We start from the raw sequence: 23,924 nt of genomic DNA on the forward strand, positions 1-23,924 counted from the left end.
GGTATGCCTGGCGCCTACATTATTATCTTTCCGGCGCCAGGTAAAGACCTTCTTGTGCTCCCAGGCATTTTAATCTTTTTATCTTTTTAATCTTGTAATACTAATCCTTTTTATCATCTTATATTTTGTTTAATTGTATTTTGTTTTCATTGTGTCTTATATGTTTTGTGATTTTATTATGATGTATGTATTTTATCCTATTCTGTTTACCGCCCTGAGAGCTACTTGCTATGGGCGGTATATAAATGTAACAAAATAAATAAAAATAAATAAATAAATAAACTGCCCCCCTTCCCGGTGCCTAGGGGCGGCGCTGACCTCATGAATAGGGTTTTCATGGTAAGCAGTATTCAAAGAGGGTTTACCATTGCCTCCCTCTGAGGGTAGTCCTCCCCAGCTGGCTAGGGCCTGCTCAGCTTGCCACAGCTGCACAAGCCAGACCCTGCCTTGTCCGCAACTGCCAGCTGGGGGGCAACTGGGCTCCTTAGGACTATGCAGCTTGCCCACGGCTGCACAGATGGCAGGACATGTAACCCCTGAGTTGCTCACTGTGGGGGTGATCATTAGCTGGCCCTTGACACCCAGGAGACACGAGCGGGGATTTGAACTCACAGACTCTGGACTCCCAGCCAAGCTCTCCTTCCCACTGTGCTATACCAGCTGTGCCCCAAAGTGACTTGCAGCATCTTGAAATACATAACAGTTAAAATCAGTTAAACAAGAAAAACTAAATATGATAAGAGAAGATGCCTAAAAAGTGCTTATCCAGCTATGCTGTAATCAGGACAAATCCTACCCCATTGAAGAACACACACCACAGCAAAGGTCAGAATCATACCAAGGTAAGGCCCAACATTTAGAGCACTTAAAGATGGGAAGTAGTTCAGAACAAAAAGCAATGTTAATTTTTGGTCAAATTTCAAAACCAACGTTGTCGTTCACAGCAGCAGATGGAAAAATCCACCTGTGCCAAAATAAACATGACCACTGGTAAAACAGCCGGCCCAGACAGAAGGCTCCCTTGCTGAGGAGCGGCACCTCTGGGAACGCAGCCATATAAACAGGCGCCTTCTTTCTACCAGCTACTGCCTCAAGAGAAGCAACATCTTTCAAGAGCTGACATGTCTCCTTCACTGTGTCAGGGAAAGCCCCAAAATCCAAGAGAATTACTTCGTTTGGCATCTTGGGACAAGGCCATGGCTTCTCCTCAGTCCCTGAAAACAAAGCTTGAATTATGGTCGAAGGTGACACAATTGCCTCAGCATCTTCTTGGCTCCTCCATTCAACAGAAATGCTTTAATGCTTCAAAGAAGATGAAGGCCAGAAACAAAAGGCCATTCCTCCTGGGAGCTGCAAGGATTTCAGAAGTGAGCAAGTCCTGTTGCCTTTGCAAGATTTACAGCATTGTCCACTTTATGAGGTACTACATTAATGGCTTTTAAAGGAATTGCTTTCCCCCCCCATGGAGTAAATAGCTGCATAATTTCTGCTTGCTGGGTGAAGACTATGCATGGGAGTTTTAAATATGCAGCACACAAAAGTTAATGGCCTGATTAATGCAAAAAAAACAACGGTTAATTTGTTTGGGGAATCTAAATAACTCATCATGTTCTCTTCCATGCCTAATAGACCACAAAAGTGACCAAAGCAACAGGAAAATAAAACCAAGGAGCTACACAAACACAGAAGGCAACACAAAAATATCATGTATATGATCCACAGATTTTTCTGAGTTTTTTTTCCTCTGCAGATGCCTCCATAGAATCCCCCACATTACTTTCAAAGCTCCTCTGCTCTCTCACTGGGAGTCAGTGTGCTGTAATGGCTAGAGTGTTGGACTCAAACCTAGGAGACCAGGGCTGGAATCTCTACTCAGCCATGAAGCTCACAAGGGTGGCCTTTGGGCCAGGCACTGTCTTGCAGCCTAACTCCCCTCACAGGGTTGTTGTGATGATCAAATACAGGGGGGAGAACAATGTGCGCCACCTTGAACTTGTTGGGGGAAAGATGGGATATAAATGTAATAAATAAATAACATTTTTAAAAAGCTACTTAAGGGGTTGCTTTGAGATCCCCTAAAAGCAAAATGGTCGCTACCAGGCTGTATACATCAGGGGTGGAGAACTAGATCCAGCCGGCGGACCAAATCCTTCTATAGCTCTGTGAGTGGTACTTTGCAACCCCTGAGAACCAGCTGACTGGAGGCTAATGGAAGTTCCAGTCCAAAACATGTGGAGGGTACTACACTATGGGATGGGGTTATCAAGTCGCAATCCAAAGATGCTGTGTATACTTCTTATACTGCAACAGAAAACATGAGATGACACAGCCATTACTTGTGTTGCCAGCAATCCAGAGATCACATATTTGTCATTAACTGCATATGCTAGAGTCATCAGTGTAGCACCTTTGAGGCCTTCCCATGGTGCCCATGAAGGCTTTCAGCCACTGTCCCCCACCTCTTTGCCTCCTTGGTCAGGAGGCAGCGAGCAATCATTTTCCCTCTTGAGAAGTGCATAGAGTTGAAGTTGGAAGAGGGATGCTCTTTACCACTTCCTCTTTCAGCTCTTAAGTCCTTTTCAAGGCTCAGATTAATTCTACTGGATCCAACTTTTACCCAGAGCACTTGGGAAAGTGTAGTGTAGTGTGTTTGTATGTGTGTGTACATGCTTTCTGTATGTCAGGGTGGGGGGCTGATCTGGGGAGGGGGAAAAAGTGATTGAAGAGAGTGGCACACGTGGCACTCATTCAAAAAATCCCAATGTGCTCATGGGCTTAAAATGTTGGCGACACCTGGCCAATGCAATGGGATAGGCTGCTGCCTCTGTGCCTCCCATCCCACATTGGGATTGCTCACTCCTTTCCCACAGCTGTTGAAATTTGTCCTAGAACAGCATGGTTCTACCTTTGATTGCTGTGGAAAGAGTTCAAGTTTACTGTGCTATATGTGTGGGGGAAATGAATGAGGGAATAGGGGTGGGATATTTGTCTCATTTCCTTGGCACTTTAAAGAGTAAATGCAGCAGCTCCGGGTAACTTACAACCTGCCGACCCTACTGAAAGATTTTGGGTGTTGCACGCTCCCCAGTCTCCAAGCGGTGAGAGACTCCAGGGGTTCCAGCACTTACCCAGGGTTCGGTTTCCTTGGAGACTATGGGTCTTTATGATTTATGGTTCTGTTTACACATATACACAACCTGACCATATTGGACGGAGGGGCTCGTAGCAATAACCCTCCAACAGACCTTGCTTCCCCATTAGGTTTCTAGGGAGGCTCCCCAAAGCCATAGCTGTGCTTGATTCAGCATAAAGAGCAAGATTTTCTTTCTAGTTCCCAGATCAGACTAAAAACACCCAGGCTACCTCCTGGCCCTAGGATGAGGGGGAAGGGCTACCTTCATTTCAGAAGAGCATAATCAGTCCTTTGTTCCTGTGGTAACACATCTGCTCTTGGCCAAATCGTTAGACATGTAGATTGGGCACAGTGAATACCTCAGTTAATGAAGTACCTGCATTTCTGGACATAACTTTAACAGAAACTTTGGTACCAGAGGTAGGAGGAACATGGAAAGAATAGGGATACGTTCCTACACGACAAAAAAGAAGAGCAGTTCAACATGTTTCAACAAACTTTTTATTCAAAACTAACAATACCTGAAATGTCAGGTAAGCAGTGCATACAGACTACTTGAAGGCTTTTCCCCAAATGCATCCACCTGGCAAGGAGCGCCGTTCCAGCCACACGTGAGAGAGCTGCCTGCAGCAGCTGCAATCCAGTAGACAAACAGCCACATTCTGACTATGTCTGAGTGTGTGCCCCCACCCACCCAAAAAAGACTTTGTTAAAAGGAGGCATTCAAGAGGCAGCTGGACAGTCATCTGCCAGGAATGCTTTGATTTGGATTCCTGCATTGAGCAGGGGGTTGGACCTGATGGCCTTATAGGCCCCTTCCAACTCTACTATTCTATGATTCTATGAGCTGCTTTCCTGGAGGTTTTGTTAACTGAGCTATTGCTGTACTTGACAGACCCATTAGTTTAACAAAGAAAGTGGCTTGACCAGTTCAGCACATTTCTCTACTGCAGACCCCAATTTCCAGACACAGTATTACAGGCTTGGAGGGAACAAAAGACATCACCCAGACCAACCCCCCCCCAATCCTGTAACATTGGGAGATTGCTAGAACTCAGTAGGGTTGGTGTCCAGAAGTCAGTTATTCTAGCGTTAACATTACCAAAATCCACACCTCTGTAGACATTGCCAGTGGCTGGGAATCACAAATGGGGAGAATTTGCTGTTGTGCTCAGGTCCTGTTTGCGGGCTTCCCATAGGCATCTGGTTGGACAGTGTGAGAACAGGATGTTGGACTAGACAGGGCACTGGCTTAATCCAGCAGGCTCTTATATTCTTATTAATACCTTTCTGAGAGGTCTTCATCTGAGTGTGACTGGCTGGGCCCAAGCATCATTTTGGGGGAACCAGTCCACTACATACTTGCAACACAAGCCCCCTGCCCCCCACATACCACAATCCCATCACACATATACAATGTTTATTTATTTATTTATTCTTTGATTTATATCCCGCCCTTCCTCCCAGCAGGAGCCCGGGTTGGGAAACAAAAGCATTAAAAACACTTTAAAACATCATAAAAACAGACTTTAAAATATATTAAAACATCTTTTTAAATCTTTTTTTTAAAAAACTTTCAAAACATCTTTTTTTCAAAAAGGTTAAAATCTTTTTTTAAAGGTTTAATATTATGAGCCATGAAAGAAAATTTTGTACTTTGATTATGAAATTAAATTTTTCTACATTTCCAAGGTTGCACCTTGGTTCACATTAAGGCTTTTCTACCAAGCCTTCAAACACAGAGACTTGTTTTGTTTAACAGCTAGCCTGAAGAAGAGACCTACAAACCTTACTGGTTATTCTGCAACTTTTTAGTTGGACTACTCCTGTCTGAAACCCTGGAGAGCTGCTGCCAGTCAAGGCAGACAATACTAAGCCAGATGGACCAATGGTCTGACTCAGCCTAAGGCAGCTTCCTATGATCCTATGTATTATCCATTTGACTTTTTAACAAAAAATATCCTAGTAGACCAATGCTACAAACATGTTAGAAACAGATAATTCACTTTAAAACTTTGTGTTTCTGGCTTTCTCCATAGCAAACTCATTAATTATCTCTGCAAAGTTAATTTATCTTGCAAGTTCACACTCAACAGACCAAACAGCTTAGGTAGCTTAACTATTCTTGCGCCATAGGGCAATGCACACTTAATTTAAAGTAAGTTGCAGGCTGTCTTTGTAAATCAAATTTAATAAGATCCAGGAGAATAGTTCATACTACTCTTCCAAAAGTAGAATTTTTTCCCCAGATGCAACATTTCATGTGGAAAATTCTCTAAGAAATCTAAGAAAGTTTACTTGTGAAGTAGACACTTTGTTTGTTGTTATGTGCCTTTCAAGTCGATTACGACTTGCGGCCCAAGGGTGAAATAAGACACAGACACAATATATATTTGGGTTAAATAACGGGCCACTTTATTAACCAAATTCACATTGTATAATGAACCTGCAGAGGGGAACACAAGTACGGGATTCTCTGGTAAGTCAGGCAAAGCCTGCTTGCAGCTATTGGGGCGATTCAACCCCTGCCAGGCAAGGGGCTGCCAATCTGCCAACCACTTGCCCTGACCACACCCTTAGGGTGTGTAGGAAGGCCAGCCTGCGTCATCGTCTGCCCTCGGTGCCCTGAAACTCCGAGTGGATGAGACACGTTGGCCCCAAAGGCGACCCGTATCCTGCCCTCAGGCCGTGAAACCCGGAGCTGCAGGCCTCCGGGACCACCAATCACCTCCAAAGGTGCCTAAAGGTGCCACCTAGCTGCCCTTCACCTTTAACCTTCCCCGCACTTCCCTGCCACCAAAGAGGGGACAAACCTCAGTTTAGTCCCCACTTACCCACAGCCGAGCAACTCACGTAAACCCCCCTGCAGGTCCCCCAAAAGGATGTCATTACCCATATCTGTCATACGGACTCCATCTGACCTATATAGTTCCAACCTAGTGTGTCTTATCTCTGGATGGTGTATGACTGACCCACCAGAGCCCAAAAGAGCCAGCCTGAGTTGCCTATTGACTTTCTTGCGGGTCCTATTTATGCCCCTAGGGTCACCCTCGCAATTCCAATGCCTACGGGGTAAAACATCAGACCACACCAACTGCACTCCCGGCAGAACTTTGGAGGATCATTTGATTGACTTGTGAAGCACAGTCAACAGCACTGTGGTGAGTTATTAAAATTATTACTACTATGATGATGGAACTATCACCGGGTAGCCTGATCCTATGCATACTACCATCAGCATATTCTTACTGCATTGAGTAACACAACCTAAAAACCACATAGCATCAAATTAATCCAACTACCCAGCTTCAATAATAAACACATTTACTATGTTACATTAAATGCAATGAGATTTGCAAAGTAATCAAACGTAACTGTGTAATCCTCTATATGTCTGGTCAGAAGTAAGTCTCATTGACTTGAATGGGGCTTTTTGGCAAGTAAGTGAGAGGGCAGCCTAAGGATGCAAGCCGAACTCCACTTATTTAGGGGTAAGCCCAATTGAATTCAGCAGGACTTACTTCTGAGTTTAGGATTGTGCTGCCAGTCTGCTATCTCCGTCCTGGGCTCATACTGGGAGAAAGGGCTGGATATAAACCTAATAAATAAAGTAAATACAATCTCTTCCTACACTCCATCCAGACTGCGACCAGATGTAGACTCTGTGACAACAATAGCAAGCCAGCTTTGCCATACAGCTTGGTAAAGCATTCTGGAGAACTTGAAAGTTTGTTTACTAGTTTGTGACATTTGGGTTGATCTTAACAAAGGTATTGCTTGGCTGTGGATTTAGGCATTTTTCTTATGAACACTCTCCTCTTCCTGTACAGGTGCTGTTGTGCTGCACACCTGTTGTTTCAATGCAGCCAGAAAGAGAGAAGCCGAAGAAGAAATATGCAGCATCATTTCAGACTGAATGGTTGCAGAATGATAATTTCAAAGACTGGATTGTAAAAGTAGATGACTGTCTTGCCAGATGCAAGTACTGTAATTCTACTTTCACTGTGAAACACGATGGTGTCAAGGCCGTTCGGAGACACAAGGAAAATGCTGCACACATTAGAGCCTCAAGAATGGTGAATCAGAGTGCTGCCATGACATCCTTCTTTGCAAAGAAGAGTACACCAGAAATGCTCCGTGTTGCTGCTATAGAGGTTAGCAACATGTATCATGCAGTTATGCACCAGCACAGTTACATAAGCATGGATTGTGGAATGAAACTGATTTCTACAACGATCGAGGACTCTGCTCTTGTTAAAAAACTGCACTGTGGAAGAACCAAGGCAGAGTGCATTGTTGAAAACGTGCTTGGACCAAAATCAGTAGAAAATGTGGTGCTGGCACTGGGTGGACGTTCCACTGAAAAAGTTGCTTTTTCAATTGCCACGGATGCCTCTAACAAAGGCAACCGTAAAATGTTTCCTGTGGCTGTGCGTTACTTTGATGCTGACCTTGGAGTGCAAGAGAAACTGCTGGACTTCTATGAGTTACCATCAGAGACTGCTGTTGCCATCAGCGATAGCCTTCTGAAGAATGTGACTGATCTGGGATTATCTGTTGAAAATATAGTGGCTTACACTGCAGACAATGCTGCTGTCAATTACGGGGTAAGGAACTCTGTATTCCAGTTCCTAAAGCAACAGAAAAGTTCCATTGTGAAGGCAAACTGTTTTTGCCATGTTCTACACAATGCTGCCAGGCATGGCTGGTTTAACAAGAAGTATGATGTTGCGTATCTGGTTCATAAGGTATACACGGAGTTCTCCAGAAGCACCCTTAAAAATGAGAAACTGAGGGAATGCTTTGATGAGCTAGGCATGCAGTACCATGCAGTAATTAATCATGGAAACACACGGTGGCTCTCTCTTTTCCCAGCTGTTGAGCGGCTACTCCAATTGTGGCCTGCTATAAAATCCTATTTCCTGGAGCTTGGGGACGAGCAGACCGAAGAGATAATATGGAACTTTATTGGAGGCCAGGCAGATGAGGCAACAGTTGACACAACTGAAAAGATTTCTGTCCCAGAATGTTACCTCTACTTTGTGCATCACTACATGCAACTGTTTCATGAGACTATTAGTCTTTTGGAAAGAAAGCATTCAGTAAGTCCACACCTCCACACCTTCATGTGCAGCTTGAGAGAGAAGCTGGTAAATCGTGTGGACAACAGATTCTTTGGAGCAAAGGTGCTTTCTGGTCTAAAACACCTCCCTGAATCTCAATGTGCATCTTTCACTACAGATGCTTTCCAGATGTACAATCGGGCAATAGCATACCTTGATAAATGGTATGATTTTGAGAACTCACAATTAAAAGAGTTCACAGCCTTTGATCTGGACAGAGAGACAGATGAGCTAACAGTGGAACATGTTAGTAAAGTGGCTTCAAATCTGGGCATTGAAGTCTATGTTGATGGACTTTTTGATGAACTTTGCCTGGTTAAAAAGTTTGTGCCTGAGGTCAGAACATCTGATCTTCCTCTGGATGAGAAATGTGTGCAGTTGCTAAAGAGCATCAGATCAAGAATTCTGGTGAAGGTTGTCAGTGCAGTGTTTGCCATCCCAGTAAGCAATGCTTTCGTGGAGAGAGCGTTTTCACTAATGGGCAACATATGGACTGACAACAGGAACCGTATGTTACCTTCCCTTGTTAAAGCAGAGCTTTGTGTCAAATTAAACTTTGGCATGAACTGTGCTGAGTTTTTTAAATATGTGAAGGAAGAACAAAGGTTGCTTAAAGCTTGTGTTTCAAATGAGAAGTACAAATTCTAAACTCAGCCTGTTTAGTTATTTAACACCAGTTCCTACAGTGAAAGCACCTTGTTCATTCTTTCTGTTTTTCTTTTATAAAGAGTAATGCTGTTTATAATGTTTATAATGGTTGAAAACATCCCTTGGATGTCATCCACTTCTCTTTTGTAAGAGAGATAAATGTCTAAAACCAGCTGCAATTTCATAGCTTCAGTGGGTCTCTACTCTAGTTGGGACTAGATTGATTGGTGATGTAACCTGCCTTTGTTCTCTTAAAGATAGTGTTTGTTAATAAAAAAATTGTTTGTAACCTGGTGCTATTGGTTTTATTTCTGTCACATTTTTACCTTTACCTTAATACTAGAGGTAATTGTATAATTGTATAATTATAGGCAACTGCTTGCCTAGAATGACCTCCCTTGTCCTTAACATGACTGCAACCGTATCTACTCAGAAGTAAGTCCTATTTAGTTCAGATCTTGTAAGTTCAGGTCTGTGGCTTCCTTTATGGAATCAATCCATCTCTTGTTTGGCCTTCCTCTTTTTCTACTCCCTTCTGTTTTTCCCAGCATTCTTGTCTTTTCTAGTGAATCATGTCGTCTCATGATGTGTCCAAAGTATGATAACCTCAGTTTCATCATTTTAGCTTCTAGTGATAGTTCTGGTTTAATTTGTTCGGACACCCAATTATTTGTCTGTTTTGCCTAGAATGTCCTCCCTTGTCCTTAACATGGCTGCAACCGTATCTTCAACCGATAAAAGATTTGTACCAATGTCATTTGGGTGTGTCTGCCTTCTGGTAGGACACCCGTCCTTGCAAGTACGAAATAAAGCTCTAAATTTTGATTCACAATTGTCTCTGTCGTGGGTCTTCCACAGGGGACCATTTTGGGGTCCCATAGAGGTTTTTTTTCCCTTAAGGAAAACCACAAAAAACCACGTTTCTTACACCCCTATGTCTGGGCCTAGCAAGAAGTCATAAGCCTCACAAAAGGGGCTCTGCCATCACATCATGCATCCACCCTGTAATAATATAATAAAGAACCAACCTGTGTATATCATCAGGGGGGGCTAAGCTGAACCTGTTGGGGGGGGAGTGCTCAGAGGGAACTTAAACTAGAAGGATTAGATACAATTTCATTTGTTCGTCCCTTTTATTCTGATTTATTTTTAATTTCCCTTTATGTGCATGAGTCTATCCTTAACCAGTGTATTAGCATGACTATATTTAATTTTGTTTGTATATCCAGTATAGTCTCATTTATTTTCAAACTTCCTTTTAGTATGCTGTGTGTCTTTCTTTTAACCAGCAGCAGCACTAACATCGTGCTGCTTAATAAAAAGCCTCAATCAACCCCTCCACAACTGCTAGGTGGGGGGGGTATTGGACGTGCCGCTGCTAGGCCCCACTACAAGGCCCGCTGGTCAGGCCCCTTTACGAGGCCTGCCCCAGTCACAGCCACGCCGCAGTGCTACCACCCACAGCTGTTGGGGCTCCCAAAACCCCCTTTGGGGGTAACCAATTAGGCCTAATAGGCCCAACCAACGCCAACTGTCCTGCAGCTCTCTCTGCTATGTCCCTCATCGTCCTCTCGTCGCTCGCCAAAGAAAGAAGAGGTGGCTGATGGGCCGGCGCGGGCTTAAATATGCTTGGCCACCCGTCATCCGCGGCGAGCCTTGATGACGTCATGCCATCCCTGGCGCGCCTGCCCTTCCTTACCATGGTGGCTAGGGCTTCACTCCCGGGCCGCAAATCTCACACCGCGACGGTAAGTACCTTGCGGAGCGGGAGTTATGGCAACCCTATGAATCAGTGACCTCCAACAGCGTCTGTCATGAACCACCCTGTTCAGATCTTATAAGTTCAAATATTTGGGGCCTGCAAATCCTAACAAGCGGCATCCTTGGGATCAATGCCATGATTATTATGGCACCTTGTTCCTTCCACCAACTCACTTGGCTCTGCACAAGGAACTCTGGGACTGGTAGTTCTAGAGACATGTCACAGAAGAAAAGCACAAATCTCTTTGTGTCTCAAAACTATCCAAGCATATTTACTTGGGCCTTGGACAGCAACTCACTGTTCAGGGAGCTACTTGTTCTGCTCTAAAACCAGTGCTTTTTTAGTTAAAAAAAAATTTTTTTTAATGAGGTGCCAGGACTAATATCTTAATAAAAGTACTGTGGGTGCCAGCAGAAATAGCTGACATGGACAGCAAAAAAAGAGGTGCCAGTACTGCATACCAATGAATATTGCCACACACAAAAAGCCCAAACACTCATGACTGACTTGAGCAAATACGTTGCTGTTGTTATGTGCCTTCAAGTCGATTGCGACTTATGGTGACCCTATGAATCAGCAACTTCCAGTAGCATCTGTTATAAATAGGGTTGCCAGGTTCAATCCCTGACTGATCCTGTATCTTTAGGAGAAGAGAAAGTCAGCCAAGTGCAGGTGTTCTTGCAACCCTGTAATGGGGAAAAGCACAAGGTGGAATTCTCCCTCCCCCCTGCACAACTTTTAAAGATACAAAAGACCTCTTGGTTGCCAGGCCCAGCCTCCAAAGTATGATAAACATAACAAATATAAATATGGGGAAGTAAGGTTCCATAAATACCCTCAAGCACAGTCAACAATTTTGCCTGTTTCTTTCCTCATAGTAATGAGGCTGTAGCCTGAGCTGCTTCCCCTCCCCTGGATGTCTGGGCCCTGTAGTAAAATGCACACACACACACCATACTTGGGCCCTGGTAACTGAGGAAAGAGCCTTTCCGGTGATGGTGCCACCCTTCTTTTTGAGTATTGTCCCCAGAGAGATCCATTTAGTTCCTTATTTGTCAAATTTTAGTCACCAGGCTTAGTTATTATGTTTTTATTTCCCTAAATCTTTCATCAACAGGAACATGGATTGTATTTGTTGAAAATGTATGCCGTTTTGTCAGGTGTTTTATCAGTTGTACATGTGTATATACTTATGTATTTAAAAGCATTTCTAAACCACTTAATACTAAAATCCTTTTTTTAAAAGTAAAATAATATGATGAAAAACATGCTGCTTTTATTTTCTGCTTTCTTTAAAAAAAAAACTTTTGTTGTCTTTATACACAAAATGAGAGGATTAGTGGAACCCGTAGGACTGCTGGAGATGATCCTAATAGCCCTGGCAAGTATCTCCTTTGTTAGGGAAATTACAGGTAAATGGCCCATAATGAGTAGTCAGTAGTCAGAGACTGTTCCAGAAGATAGGAGCCATTTTGGAAAATGGGCATGTCATTCTCCACCCTACCCTCCAATAGGGTGGCCAGATGGAAAAAAAGGGCAGGCCCACTGCGCCTTTAATCCTTGTGAATGACTCTTCATGCATGTTGTGCACCGCCCAGAGAGCTTCGGCTATGCGGCGGTATATAAATTTAATTAATAATAAATAATAATAAATAAAATAATTAATAAATAAATATTAGTAAATAAACCTACACCCATGGCATGCCGGGGCCCTTGGCACCAGCTTGCCCTGTGTCAGCTTTGACGGGGTGAAAGTGGGGCCGTAAACTCATTAGCCGGCAGCTGGCTGGGTTGTAAATCTGCCAGGGCCAGGAAGATAATGGGGAAGAGACGAGGGAAGATCAGAGGAGTCTTTCCGAGTGCACGTACCAAGTCAGTGTCCAAGAAGCGATGTCAAGGAGGAATTCCGGGTCTAGTTAGCCAAGAGATCAGTCCAAGGGTCTGGGTTCTGGAATCTGGGTCTAGCGTGGAGGTCACAACTGATGTAGTCAGCAGCCCACTGAAGTCAAGAACTGCCTTTTAAATCCTACTCCCTAAGACGGGTGCAGGTAATCAGCCCTCCGGCTCCCAAGAGCTTGCTGTCTTAAACAGCCAGAGCAGCAGTGTTGTTGCATTACTCCCTGGTGTCTTCGCTCCGTGGGGGGAGGGAAGCCACCTGTTCACTCCCTTAATCCGACTGAGGGGCTTCAGCTGTGTCCGGAACCCTCTCCAGCTGAGGGAGAGCTGGAGGTGCGTCCTCTGAGAGTCCGCTTGTTCCTTCTCCTGGGTCTGCTACTGCTGCCCTCCAGTCTTCCTCCTCTGAGGATTCATCCGTAGGTGGCATGACACCCTGGGCCCTGGTGTGCGTGCATGCGTGCGCGTGCCCCACTTACCTGGCTCTCCTGTCTTTTGCAGCTGTGCGCACTGGGCTGCCATTAACCAAGATGGCAGCCAAGGTTTCCCTAAGGGGCTGATGCTTGATGGCATGCATGCACACTACGCACACACATGCCTGCCATCAACCAAGATGGTGGCAGGGGAATCAGCAGCTTAGGGAAACCTTGGCAGCCATCTTGGTTAATGGCAGCCCTGCACGCGCAGCCCGCACAGCCGCAAAAGACAGGAGAGACAAGTAGGTGGAGCCAGCGAATGCACAGGCAGGTGGCTTGCAAGCTCCCTCCCTGTGATCTGCGGCAGCTGCCCTGCTGCAGATCGCAGAAGGGGAACACTACTCCTCCCCCACCCTATCGAGGGGCCCCTCATGGTCCCGTGGCCCCAGGGGCCCTCAGCCAGGGCCTGACCTGGCCACCCTTTAGCGCCGGCCCTGTGTAGTGATTATTTTTGAGAAAAAGTAATCAGTTACTTTCAAAGCAATTGTAATTCTAATTACTACTTTTTTGGGCCATGTAATTGTAACTGTAATTTATTACTTTTTAAAAGTAATCTTCCAAACTCTGCGTTTCCCCATTCATGGCAGCCAGAGAGAAGGGATTTGGTAGAAACAGAGAAACAAACGGCATGGGAAGGCTGACACAGGCTTCCACAAACTGGAAGCTCCACAACTGCAAGCAGTAGTGTAGTGGCAAATTCAGAAGTGCAGGGTCCCTTCATGATAGTCAAAGCCACACCCCCTTTTCTGCTGCTGGGCTGAGAATGAGATCCTTGTTAATGCCTTCTCCCACAACAAGACATCCCTAGAAGCCAATAACCATGAAAGAGGAGTGTTAGCTACTGAAAAGAGTCTTCTCAGTGGCTGCCTCACCTTCTTCCACTCTGATTAGCTCCAATCAGCAAGAAAGGACAAGGAAGCATATTAGAAGACACTTTTCAGAGTCTAACATGTCCCTTTTCATGCTGATTGGCTCATAGGATGTGGAGACACTGGGAGCCTGCTCCCAAAAAAGTAAGGAGTCTAAGACCCCCTGAGTTCCTGGACAACTATACACCTGACTGCAATACAGTTGCACTCATGTTGCTTAGGTAAAATAGCTTGCTCTAAAAACAAAACCATATTGCCTTTAAACACCCTATGTCAGGAGATCCCAAACTTGTGGCGCGCTTCATTCAGATAGTCCGCAGCATGCCAGCATTACTGATTCTTCATTGTGTTTTTGTTGCTTCTCTTATTTCTTATGTTGCATTTTATTGTATTTGACTTCTGTGGAATGCAAATTATAATACAATGAAACACAATATAAGAAATAAAAGAAGCAATAAAATTACAATTTAAAAAATCATGCAGCATCAAGCCCTGTGCGTTACAATTGCTGCAACTGGCAGAGAAACCATTAAGTGGTCCACCAAGATCATCAGCAATTTTCAAGTGGGCTGTGAAGGGGAAAAATTTGGGAACCACTGTGTTATGTTCATTAGTGTAAATGAACTTTTTTTTAATGTTATGGCAGAGGTTGAGAACCTCTGGTCCCCGGGGCCTGATTCAACCTGCCACCTCTCCATTTGGTCTGCGAGGCTGCTTTGGCCAAGCCACATTCACTCTCCCTACACCCAAGGTAAAGATGCAGCTGGGATGTGTAGGCACTTGCAAATCCCTATGTAAAACCACTGCTAAGTCCTGTGAAAGCACCAACAATCAGCTTGCATAGCGTGTTTGCCATTGCCCACAGGGTTTGATTTCAAACCACATGAGCAGAAATGGGACACCTGAAGTCACTGTGCCATCATGCCATTGACAAGTGAGTGGCACTGCCCACCTATCAAACTTGGCCCACAACTGGCAGTATCGAGTTCCCCACTGCTGTGATACTATATTCCAGATATGCTTTTAACATGCCTATGTGGTTTTTATTATTGTATTTTTGCTTTGGTTGTAAATCACTTTGGGACTTTTTGTAGTAGGAAGTGATATGTAAGTTTAAGAAACCCAGCCCTAAACCTTAACATCACCTCCAATGTTCACTAGCACTGCTGGGCCAGGAGAGGGTAGAGCTTCTGCCAGATCCTATACGTGTGTGCCTATATGTATGGCCCCTTCTGCACCATACCTTCAAAGCCATACCATACCACTTTGAACAGCTTCTCCAAAAGAATCCTGGGAATTGTAGTTTGGTAAGAGTGCTAAGAGTTGTTTGAGACTCCTATTCCTCTCACAGAGCTATAATTCTCAGAGTTCTCAGGGAAGAGGGATAGATTGTTGTAGCTCTGTGAGTGGAAGGGATCTTCTAACAACTCTCAGCACTTATAACAATTCCCAGGATTCTTTGGGGGAAGCCATGGCTGTTTAAAGTTGTAGTGCTTTAAATGTATAGTGCAGATGGGGGCTAGGTAAATGTATACAGTGTTATGTGGTGATAAGCTTGGTGCTTGCCCAGTTTTGGCTTGGAAGGGCCGTAGCTCAGTGGGAGGGCATCTGCACTGTATTCAGAAGTTCCCAGGTTCAAACCCCAGCATCTCCAGGTAGGGCTGGGAAAAGACCCTTGCCTGAAATCCTGGAGAGTTGCTGCTAGTTAGTATAAACAATACTAAGCTAAATGGACCAATAATCTGACTCGGTATAAGGTATCTTCTTGTGTTCCTTTGGAAGGAGGAAACTGGAGGCTTATTGACATTTTGTGTAGTGTTTGTTTAAAGACAGGTTGAGCATATCACACATCTGCCTTTGCATCAGATCTCTAGTGAGAACAGCCAGGATCCTTAGATATTTACAGAACCCAAACTCTGCTCACTGTGTCTTTGCTTGGCCTCCCTCAAAATTGCAGTCTTTTGTTCTTTTTCCAGACACCTGGGTTACATCATTCCCAACTAGGAAGTTGGGTGGGAGTAGGGTGGCTAGGTGAAAAAGTGGACAGGGCTCCTGCATCTTTAATAGTTGTGTTAAAGAGGGGATTTCAGCAGGTGTAGGCAGGGCTGGCGCTAAAGAGCGGCCAGGTTGGGCTCTGGCCAAGGGCCACAGGGGCCCCTGAGGGGCCCCTTGATAGGGTGGGGGAGGAGCAGCATTCCCCTTCTGTAATCCACAGCAGGGAAGCTGCCGCAGATCTCAGTGAGGGAGGGAGCTTGCAAGCCACCTGCGCATTCGCTGGCTCCATCTACTTGTCTCTCCTGTCTTTTGTGGCTGCGTGCGCAGGGCTGTCATTAACCAAGATGGCGGCTGAGGTTTCCCTAAGGTGCTGATGCCCCTGCTGCCATCTTGGTTGATGGCAGGCATGCACGTGCGTAGCATGCATGAGAGCCATCAACCCAGATGGCAGGGGATGCTTCAGCCCCTTAGGGAAACCTCAGCCACCATCTTGGTTAATGGCAGCCCAGCACACACAGCCGCAAAAGACAGGAGAGATAGGCAGGTGGGGCACGCGCATGCATGCATGCACGACGGGGCCCAGGGCAAGCTGGTGCCCAAGGGTCCCTGCATACCTGGCGTTGGCCCTGTCACTACAATTACATTTCAGTTACTTTTTTTAAAAAAATGCCTACAAGGTGCTGGCGTTGGCTGCTGCACATCTAAGTAGCCTAAAACAACATTAAAAATAAACACACACATACAGAGGTAGTAGAATAATTCTTTTTATCCACAAGATATGGTGGTCTCTCCGCTGGTAAGGGAGGTGGGGAGGGAGGCAGAGGCCACTACTCAGATGTTTGCATGCCAACCCAAGTGCAACCCCCTCACTTAACCAGCAAGCATAATCTCCCAGACCCTGCCCTGCCACCAACTAAGGGACACTCGCCCAAGCAAACATTTCCCCCCGAGATGCAAAAAGTTAAAATACTGCAAATGCAGCATAGTAGCCAGAGAGAGTGGTGGAGGCCACTTTGTGTGCCAAGTGCAAACACACTATTCACACACACACACACACACACACACACACACACACACACACACACACACACACACACACACACACACACACACACATTGTCATCTTTCACCTCCACAGTTCTTTATCTCCATTCTGCTGCTGCCTCCTTCTCCTCCTTTATCCATGATCTTGCCCTCTGGCTCCTTTTTCCCTCCACTCCATTCTTCTCCACCACCATCCATTTTTTAAAACAATTGTTTTCTCCACTCCACCCTGTCTCACTCTCCACCTTCTCCCTCGTCGCCTGTTACCCACCCACACAGCATGAAGGAAGAGCGACACTGCACAGAAGCCCAGTTTGAGGCACATGAATTTCATCCACAAATCAGAGGAGCAGAAGACTTCCCCTGCTCACCCTCCAAGCAATGCATGAAAGTAATGCTGGAAACATTACAATTACTCCACAAAAGTAATAAAATTACTCCTAGTTCTATTACAATCAAAATGTAAAGGAATCACCCACTCGTTCCTCAAAAAAGTAATGAATTACAAGTAATTCATTACTTGTAATGAATTACTTCCAAGCTCTGGGGAAACATACAGTGGGATGGATGTCTATATTCTGCTGAATGAGCAAGAACACACTGGAACTGCCTCAGTTCAATGAAACAACAGTTGTATGCAATTCCCTGCTTTTTGGGGGGGCTGCCATTTGTGTTCACAGGTTTGCCCTTCAGAATTTTCTTTTTTTCCCCATAGGCTCCTATCAGTTCCTCAAAATTGCATAGGATGATGTAAGAACAATAGAAGAAAGGAGGGGGATGGAAGGAGGCTCTGAACGCCATCACCGAGCAAGGCTGTCAATTTACCAGGGAGAAAAAAAACCCAGCTTAGTCCTCCTCTACCTTTATTATTTATTGATGTATTTAAAATAATGTGCCACCCTTCAGTGGAGGTTTACAAAAACAAGATAAAATATCCACATAACACATTAAAAAAAGAAAAACACATTGAAGATGTAATCCTATACTCACCTGACACAGTAAGTCCCACTGAACTCAATGAGGCTTACTTTCCGTAGACATGTATAGTTGTACTGTAACACACATGGAAGAGTTTGGGAGAATTAAAAAAAATGTATCTGCCCAATGCTAAAAGAAAAACAATGTTGGCACCAGGTGGACCTCTCTGAGGATGGAACTCCACGAATGAGATGCCACCACTGAGAAGGCTGTGAGAATAGTAGCCTGATGCACAGAAGGCAGCAGACTGCCTGTTACTTGAGAGTGGCACCAAGGGGTTGCTCTTGCCGGGATGCCTACCCTTCTTGTGGAATTCCTGGAGAGGAATGTTCGGATTAAAGTGGAGCTTCCTGTACAACCTGGCTAGTGGTCACTGACCGTTGAGTTCTGCAGGGTGACCAGATGCCAAAGAAAACCAGATCACCTACCACTAACAAACCAGATTAGCCAAACTGACATTCACTTACTCTTTTTAAAAAGCACCGACCAAGAAGCTCTGGATTTTCAATGCAATTTTCCAGCTCTTTGAGGAAGATTCTGGAATGGAAATAAAAGAAAAAAGAGGTATTAGAAGAACTTATGTTATTTGGCCCTAGCGAGAAATATCAGTGTGAAGCCAGTCGCATATAGTGTAAAGCCTTTTACATCATATTTTGGAATCATCTTATCACTTCAGATCAAGGGTGAGGGACAACATTCAGCAACTCAGACAGTATAATCATGCTCTGATCCAGAAGACACAATCTGTAATATTTGCTGCTGTTGCTGCTAACTTTGGGCTCATCCACACGGCGATTTGGTGTGTGTCTGGTGCTACTTGCATCCCCTTGTAATTCGCATGGTCCACATAACACTTCAGGCAAGCAGTAGCTATCACACAATTTCCCCCTTTAAATCCGTATTAACTCAATCCGCTGAAAATGTAAAAAGGAAAGGAAAAACCATCTCAGCTGTACTGTGCTCCTCCTTGTAGGAGCTTTGCTTCGAGGTTTTTTTAGCGGGTGGCTCTCTTATGCCCCATTGCCTGCTCCCTCTCTCTCTGCTGCCTGCAAAAGCTGCTGCAGCCACTGCCTACTTTGCCTTTCACTCACTCTCCCCCCCCGTCCACCTTTCACTCGGGCTTGGACAATGGAGAAGGGGAGGGGGGTCTAGTCAGTTTCACGCTGAGGCACTCTCCCGGCTTCAGCCTTGAACCGGAGGGTGCGGCCACAAGGAAACAGCAACACTAATCCTTCCCAGAGGAACACCTACAAGAGTGAGTGGAAAACAGCGGATTTGAAGCTACCATTGAGAACGAAGTGTGGACCTTGCAAATCTATCACAATGGTAAAAGCAGCAGCTTTAGTACGAAGGTATGCTTCTGTGTGGATAAGCCCTTTGTAAAACGCCTCACAGAGACTGAACTAGTGTTGCCGGTCCCAGGTTGTGAATCTTCCAGCAGTGATTCAGCAGGCATGATCACTTTTGACTTTCAGGCACCTCTTTAAGACTTTTTAGGCCAATAGACCTAAGCAGTTGTTTTAAAGATTTTCTTGAGTAGCCAGACATTTTAATGATTGTTCTGTATGGCATTAAAAGGTTTTTTTTATGTTGTTGTATACCACCCTGATGTTTTGTTAGAGGGCAGTGTCTAAATACTTTTAGAAAGAAAGAAAGAAAGAAAGAAAGAAAGAAAGAAAGAAAGAAAGAAAGAAAGAAAGAAAGAAAGAAAGAAAGAAAGAAAGAAAGAAAGAAAGAAAGAAAGAAAGAAAGAAAGAAAGAAAGAAAGAAAGAAAAAGAAAGAAAGAAAGAAAGAAAGAAAGCTTTACTTAACATTCTTAAAATGTTACTGCCCTAAGTTTCAATTCTCTGCTGGTGACTGTTCCTCTGAACTGCTTCTTTCCACCTACCCATTTGAAGAACTCTTTGGTGCTGCAAAGCTATGGAAAAAGACAAAGGGGCCCTCCAGATATCCTGTTTATTGTGCAGTCCGGGTGGTTTGTGCTCATGATGGTATCAGAGCAGTTATACATAATCCTCCCCTCGCTGGATCATCACCTTGCAGTGGTGAGTGGGCTTGCGTGTTCCAATGAACCCTGTGAGCGATGCTGTCGGGAGTCATGTACTCCCAGCAGGGTCACCCATGGTGGTAAGGTCAAGAGAGAGGAACCAGACAAAGAACGATCCAAGAATGTCCTCAACGGCAGAACAGGCGGAGGATAACAATGTGTATGTTACAACGGCTGTGAAGGCAGATGAAGGCTGCAGCAGATAAAAGACTTCCAATCGTTGTGGTATCCATGCCATTGGATCAAAGCCTTTTTCTGTCAAGATTGTGTGTTGATCGTCGTGCACCGATCTCCCCACATAAAACAAATTCATGCACAGATGTCTTCCACATGGAAGACAATCTTACTCGGCCATGAGTGATTGCCAATGAATGAATGACATAATTCTACTTTCAATAATGTTTTTGCATCTGCAAATGATTTGGAGTGGACAGACTTCTTCATTTCTAACCAGTACATGCCCCAAATCCTCCTGCTGAAATCCTGGAACTTTTTATATCACGAATGTTCCGGGTTTATTTCTTGTCCTGCTTTTGTTGTGCTATAATGCAAGAGTGTCTCTCCAGATGGCAATAATGCAATAACACTGAGGAAGCATTGCAGAAGAATTAATAAAGTGGAATGATGTGTGGACATTCGGTATAAATCTACTACTAATGCACGATTTATTGTGTCAATGATATGGTGCAAAATATACCTGCAAAGAAAACACCAATCTGGAGGGACCCAAAACTACTGGTAATATGGAGATTCCTGATATGGCTAATGACTAATAAACTGAAATAATAATAATAAGTAATAGTAGTAGTCTTCTCTCTGTATGTCTGACCCACATCCACCCACCAACTTGCAAATAGGACGACCACTTAAAATATTACCAACAAAGAGGGAATGCATCACCACAAAAACAGATAATAGATTTCCCTAAAATTCACTTGTACCCACTTATATGTACTGATGCAAATTTAGAAATAAATACTATAATTTAAATAGAAATACAATAATCTAATGTGCCCAGGTGACCGGTGTGCTTGCTCAGTCTGCTGTCCATGTACTAACTCTTGTTGCGATACGTTGAGCCCTTCCGTCTCAAGGTTCTTGACCTTTATGTCAGACTTGGACTGGGCAGGCCTTCAAACAGAGGACATTCCTCTGTCAGCCTTTCCATTAGAGGATGATCCTGTGTAAGGTAGGACTCATGCCCACCCTAGTTGCAACTAGATTTCCTATTCTGCACATGCATCCCCTAAGGTTACATTTCAGCCAGGGAAAGGGAAAAAAGCACACAGACTTTGTTTATGGCAGCCTTCCTCAATCTGGTGCTCTCCAGATGATTTGGACTACAGCTCCCATCAGCCTGCTAGCTATGAGTGATGAAAGCTATAGCCCCAAACATCTGAAAAGTACCAGGTTGGGGAAGGCTGGTCTATAATTTCAGCCAAGAACAAGCAGAAGGTAGCGTGCAGACTGGTGCTTGAAGATCACTGCATGCAAGGCGCTATGATCATATATCAAAGTCTACACACAAAAGATACTGTATCATGTGGGCTGCTCTACGACTTCTGTTTTAAAACATCTATGTACGGTCCCATAGCACAGCATGCCAGGAAGAGTGCAAACCTGTTGTGAAATTCGTAAATCTCTGAGAGGTTTCCGAAAAGTACTTCTTTCTTGTTTGAAACCGCCGTTGGGATCAAATGAATTAAATCAGGATTGTCCATTTCAGATGAATAGCCCTATTTAAGGGGGGGGGGAAGAGTCACATGTGGAGAATAAAAGGGTAAAAAGATAGATTATGGTTTGTTTTGTCAATTATGGTTTGCACGTAATGCTAAACCATCAACCTGAGCGAAGTGTCAGGCTCACAAACTCCCCCACTCCATTCTCTTCCTCCTGCACAGCTAGAAGAAGGAGTTCTGCCAAGTTTAGTTGCACTTTCAGATAATCTCAGTTTAACATTGCATATGAACCAGGGATACTGACTTAAACCAAAACAATGGTAAGTTTCTAAATAGGCCAGCAACAAACCATGAGTTGTGCAGATAGCTTGTTGACTTAAGCCATTATTTGTTGTAAATCAGGACCCCTGGTTTGGTGTCCTTCCCCCAGTTTTAGGCCCCCCATGCTCCATGTGCCCCTCCCCCACCCAATATTTTAAGCAACGCTAATAAAAACATCAATCTATAAAACAACATAAACCACACGCACAAAAAAGAAAGAAAAGGTATCAATAAGAAACAACAATATTAAATTTCCCAAGTGCCCTATTGAAAAAACAATGTTGGGATTTCCATGGCTGGTACAAAGAGGAGTCGGCAGTCTAACTTCCTGTGACATCTACCTGATAGGAATGACAGCTTAAGTTATGAAAACTTGCAAAATGGAGTTTTGTACTTTTAAAGGGAAGCATTCAATACTACCCCATGGCCAGGCATTGCTGGAGAACAAGAGTAATGCTAGACAAGCTTTCTTTCAGGGAGGTTTTCCTAATGTTATTGGTCTTTAAATAAAGGAACATCAGACAAACTCTTGAGAAACTACCAGGCTATTAAGAGTCACAGTTTGAAAAACACAGTAAGGGTAAAGACAGACATATTAGGATGGGAATTCTCAACACACCCCACGCCCCCTCGCTGCTAGTCCAAATATTCCTCTCCAGGATAAGCTCAGAGACAAACAGTTCTGTAAGTTTGAAGCAGAAGCTGGGTGTGCAAGATGCTGATTGGCTGTTTTCTATGGAACCTCCGCATAATCCCTGGAGCATTTTATAGTAGAAGCAGTAGTAGTTTTCAATTCTTTAAAAATAAACAATGTGACAGATGAGCAGATAAATGCATGAATGCTCATGTAACACATTTTTTAAAAAATAAATGAGACACAGAGGTTGACTGAAGCTTGGGGGATGCTCAGTTAGCATTTGGCATGCGTAGCATGCGTATCTGTCATTTCAGCGGCAAAGCTGAAGGGAAGCTCCTGGTGTTGAGGAAATGTGCTGAAAGCTTCCTTTCTCTTGTCTGTTTTCACGCTCAGTTTCCACAAATACTCAACTTACCTCTATTATGCTTTGAAGTTCCTCTACATAAACCCGTTCTGTTTCTATCAGTTCATTTATTATATGGCTAAAGAAGAGAGAAGAGAGAGAGAGAGAGAAACTTATAGTAGTTTCTGCTGCTAAACTGGAGATTTTTTTAAACATGAAGGCTGACTGATGCACGGTATTTGATGCGAGCCTGTTGGAATCTGGAAGGAGGGTGAAAAAGAGGACAAGGCTTTAATAGCTGTGCGGAAGAGGGAATTACAGTAGGTGTTGCTCGCATAACAAGAGGAAGGAATATTTATTATTATTTTTTATTTGGTTGCATTTATATACCGCCCTTAGCAAATAGCTCTCAGGGTGGTAAACAGCATAGGGTAAAATACATATATGGCAATAATAAAATCACAAAAACATATATGACATAAAAACAAATACAGTTAAACAGAAAATAAAAATAAAGACTTAGTATACAAGATTAAAAAGCTAAAAAGATTAGAGTGATTAAAATGCCTGGGAGCATAAAAAGGTCTTTACCTGGCGCCGAAAAGATAGTAGTGTAGGCGCCAGGTGTACCTCTTCGGGGAATAAATGGGATGCACGTGAGTAAATGCTTCAATTATTGTTGTTATTGTTATTAATTACACTGATTTATTTATTTAATAAATATAATTTCATTAAAAGCATTAATGCGGTTTACAACAAGTTAAAAGCAAAACAAAAAACAACCACTATTGTTAACTGCCTGTATAAGCCTGGCAGAAAGGAAAGGTTTTCAGCAGGAATTTAAAAGCTAAAACGGAAGGCGCCTGCTGGATCTCTGTTGGCGGAGCATTCCAGAGAACGGGGCCAATGACTCTGGAGGCTCGATTTCGTGTCGATGTTAAATGAGCCTTGCCAACTCAGTGACTTGTTAGTCAC

General features: G+C 44.0%; 1 protein-coding gene across 1 annotated transcript in view; it reads right to left on the minus strand.

Annotated features, from left to right (window-relative positions):
* The window catches only part of MCF2L2 (MCF.2 cell line derived transforming sequence-like 2), a 283,600-nt gene that overhangs the window by 82,408 nt on the left and 177,268 nt on the right, over window positions 1-23,924 (minus strand). The window contains exons 16-18 of the mRNA XM_061637410.1: window positions 23,022-23,088; window positions 21,590-21,705; window positions 18,389-18,458 (exon numbers count right to left, since the gene is read on the minus strand). Of these exons, the coding sequence (XP_061493394.1) occupies window positions 18,389-18,458; window positions 21,590-21,705; window positions 23,022-23,088 (253 nt within the window). The remainder of the gene's footprint in view (window positions 1-18,388; window positions 18,459-21,589; window positions 21,706-23,021; window positions 23,089-23,924) is intronic.

The sequence above is a fragment of the Rhineura floridana genome, chromosome 7 (assembly GCF_030035675.1).
Source record: "Rhineura floridana isolate rRhiFlo1 chromosome 7, rRhiFlo1.hap2, whole genome shotgun sequence".
Taxonomy (NCBI): domain Eukaryota; kingdom Metazoa; phylum Chordata; class Lepidosauria; order Squamata; family Rhineuridae; genus Rhineura; species Rhineura floridana.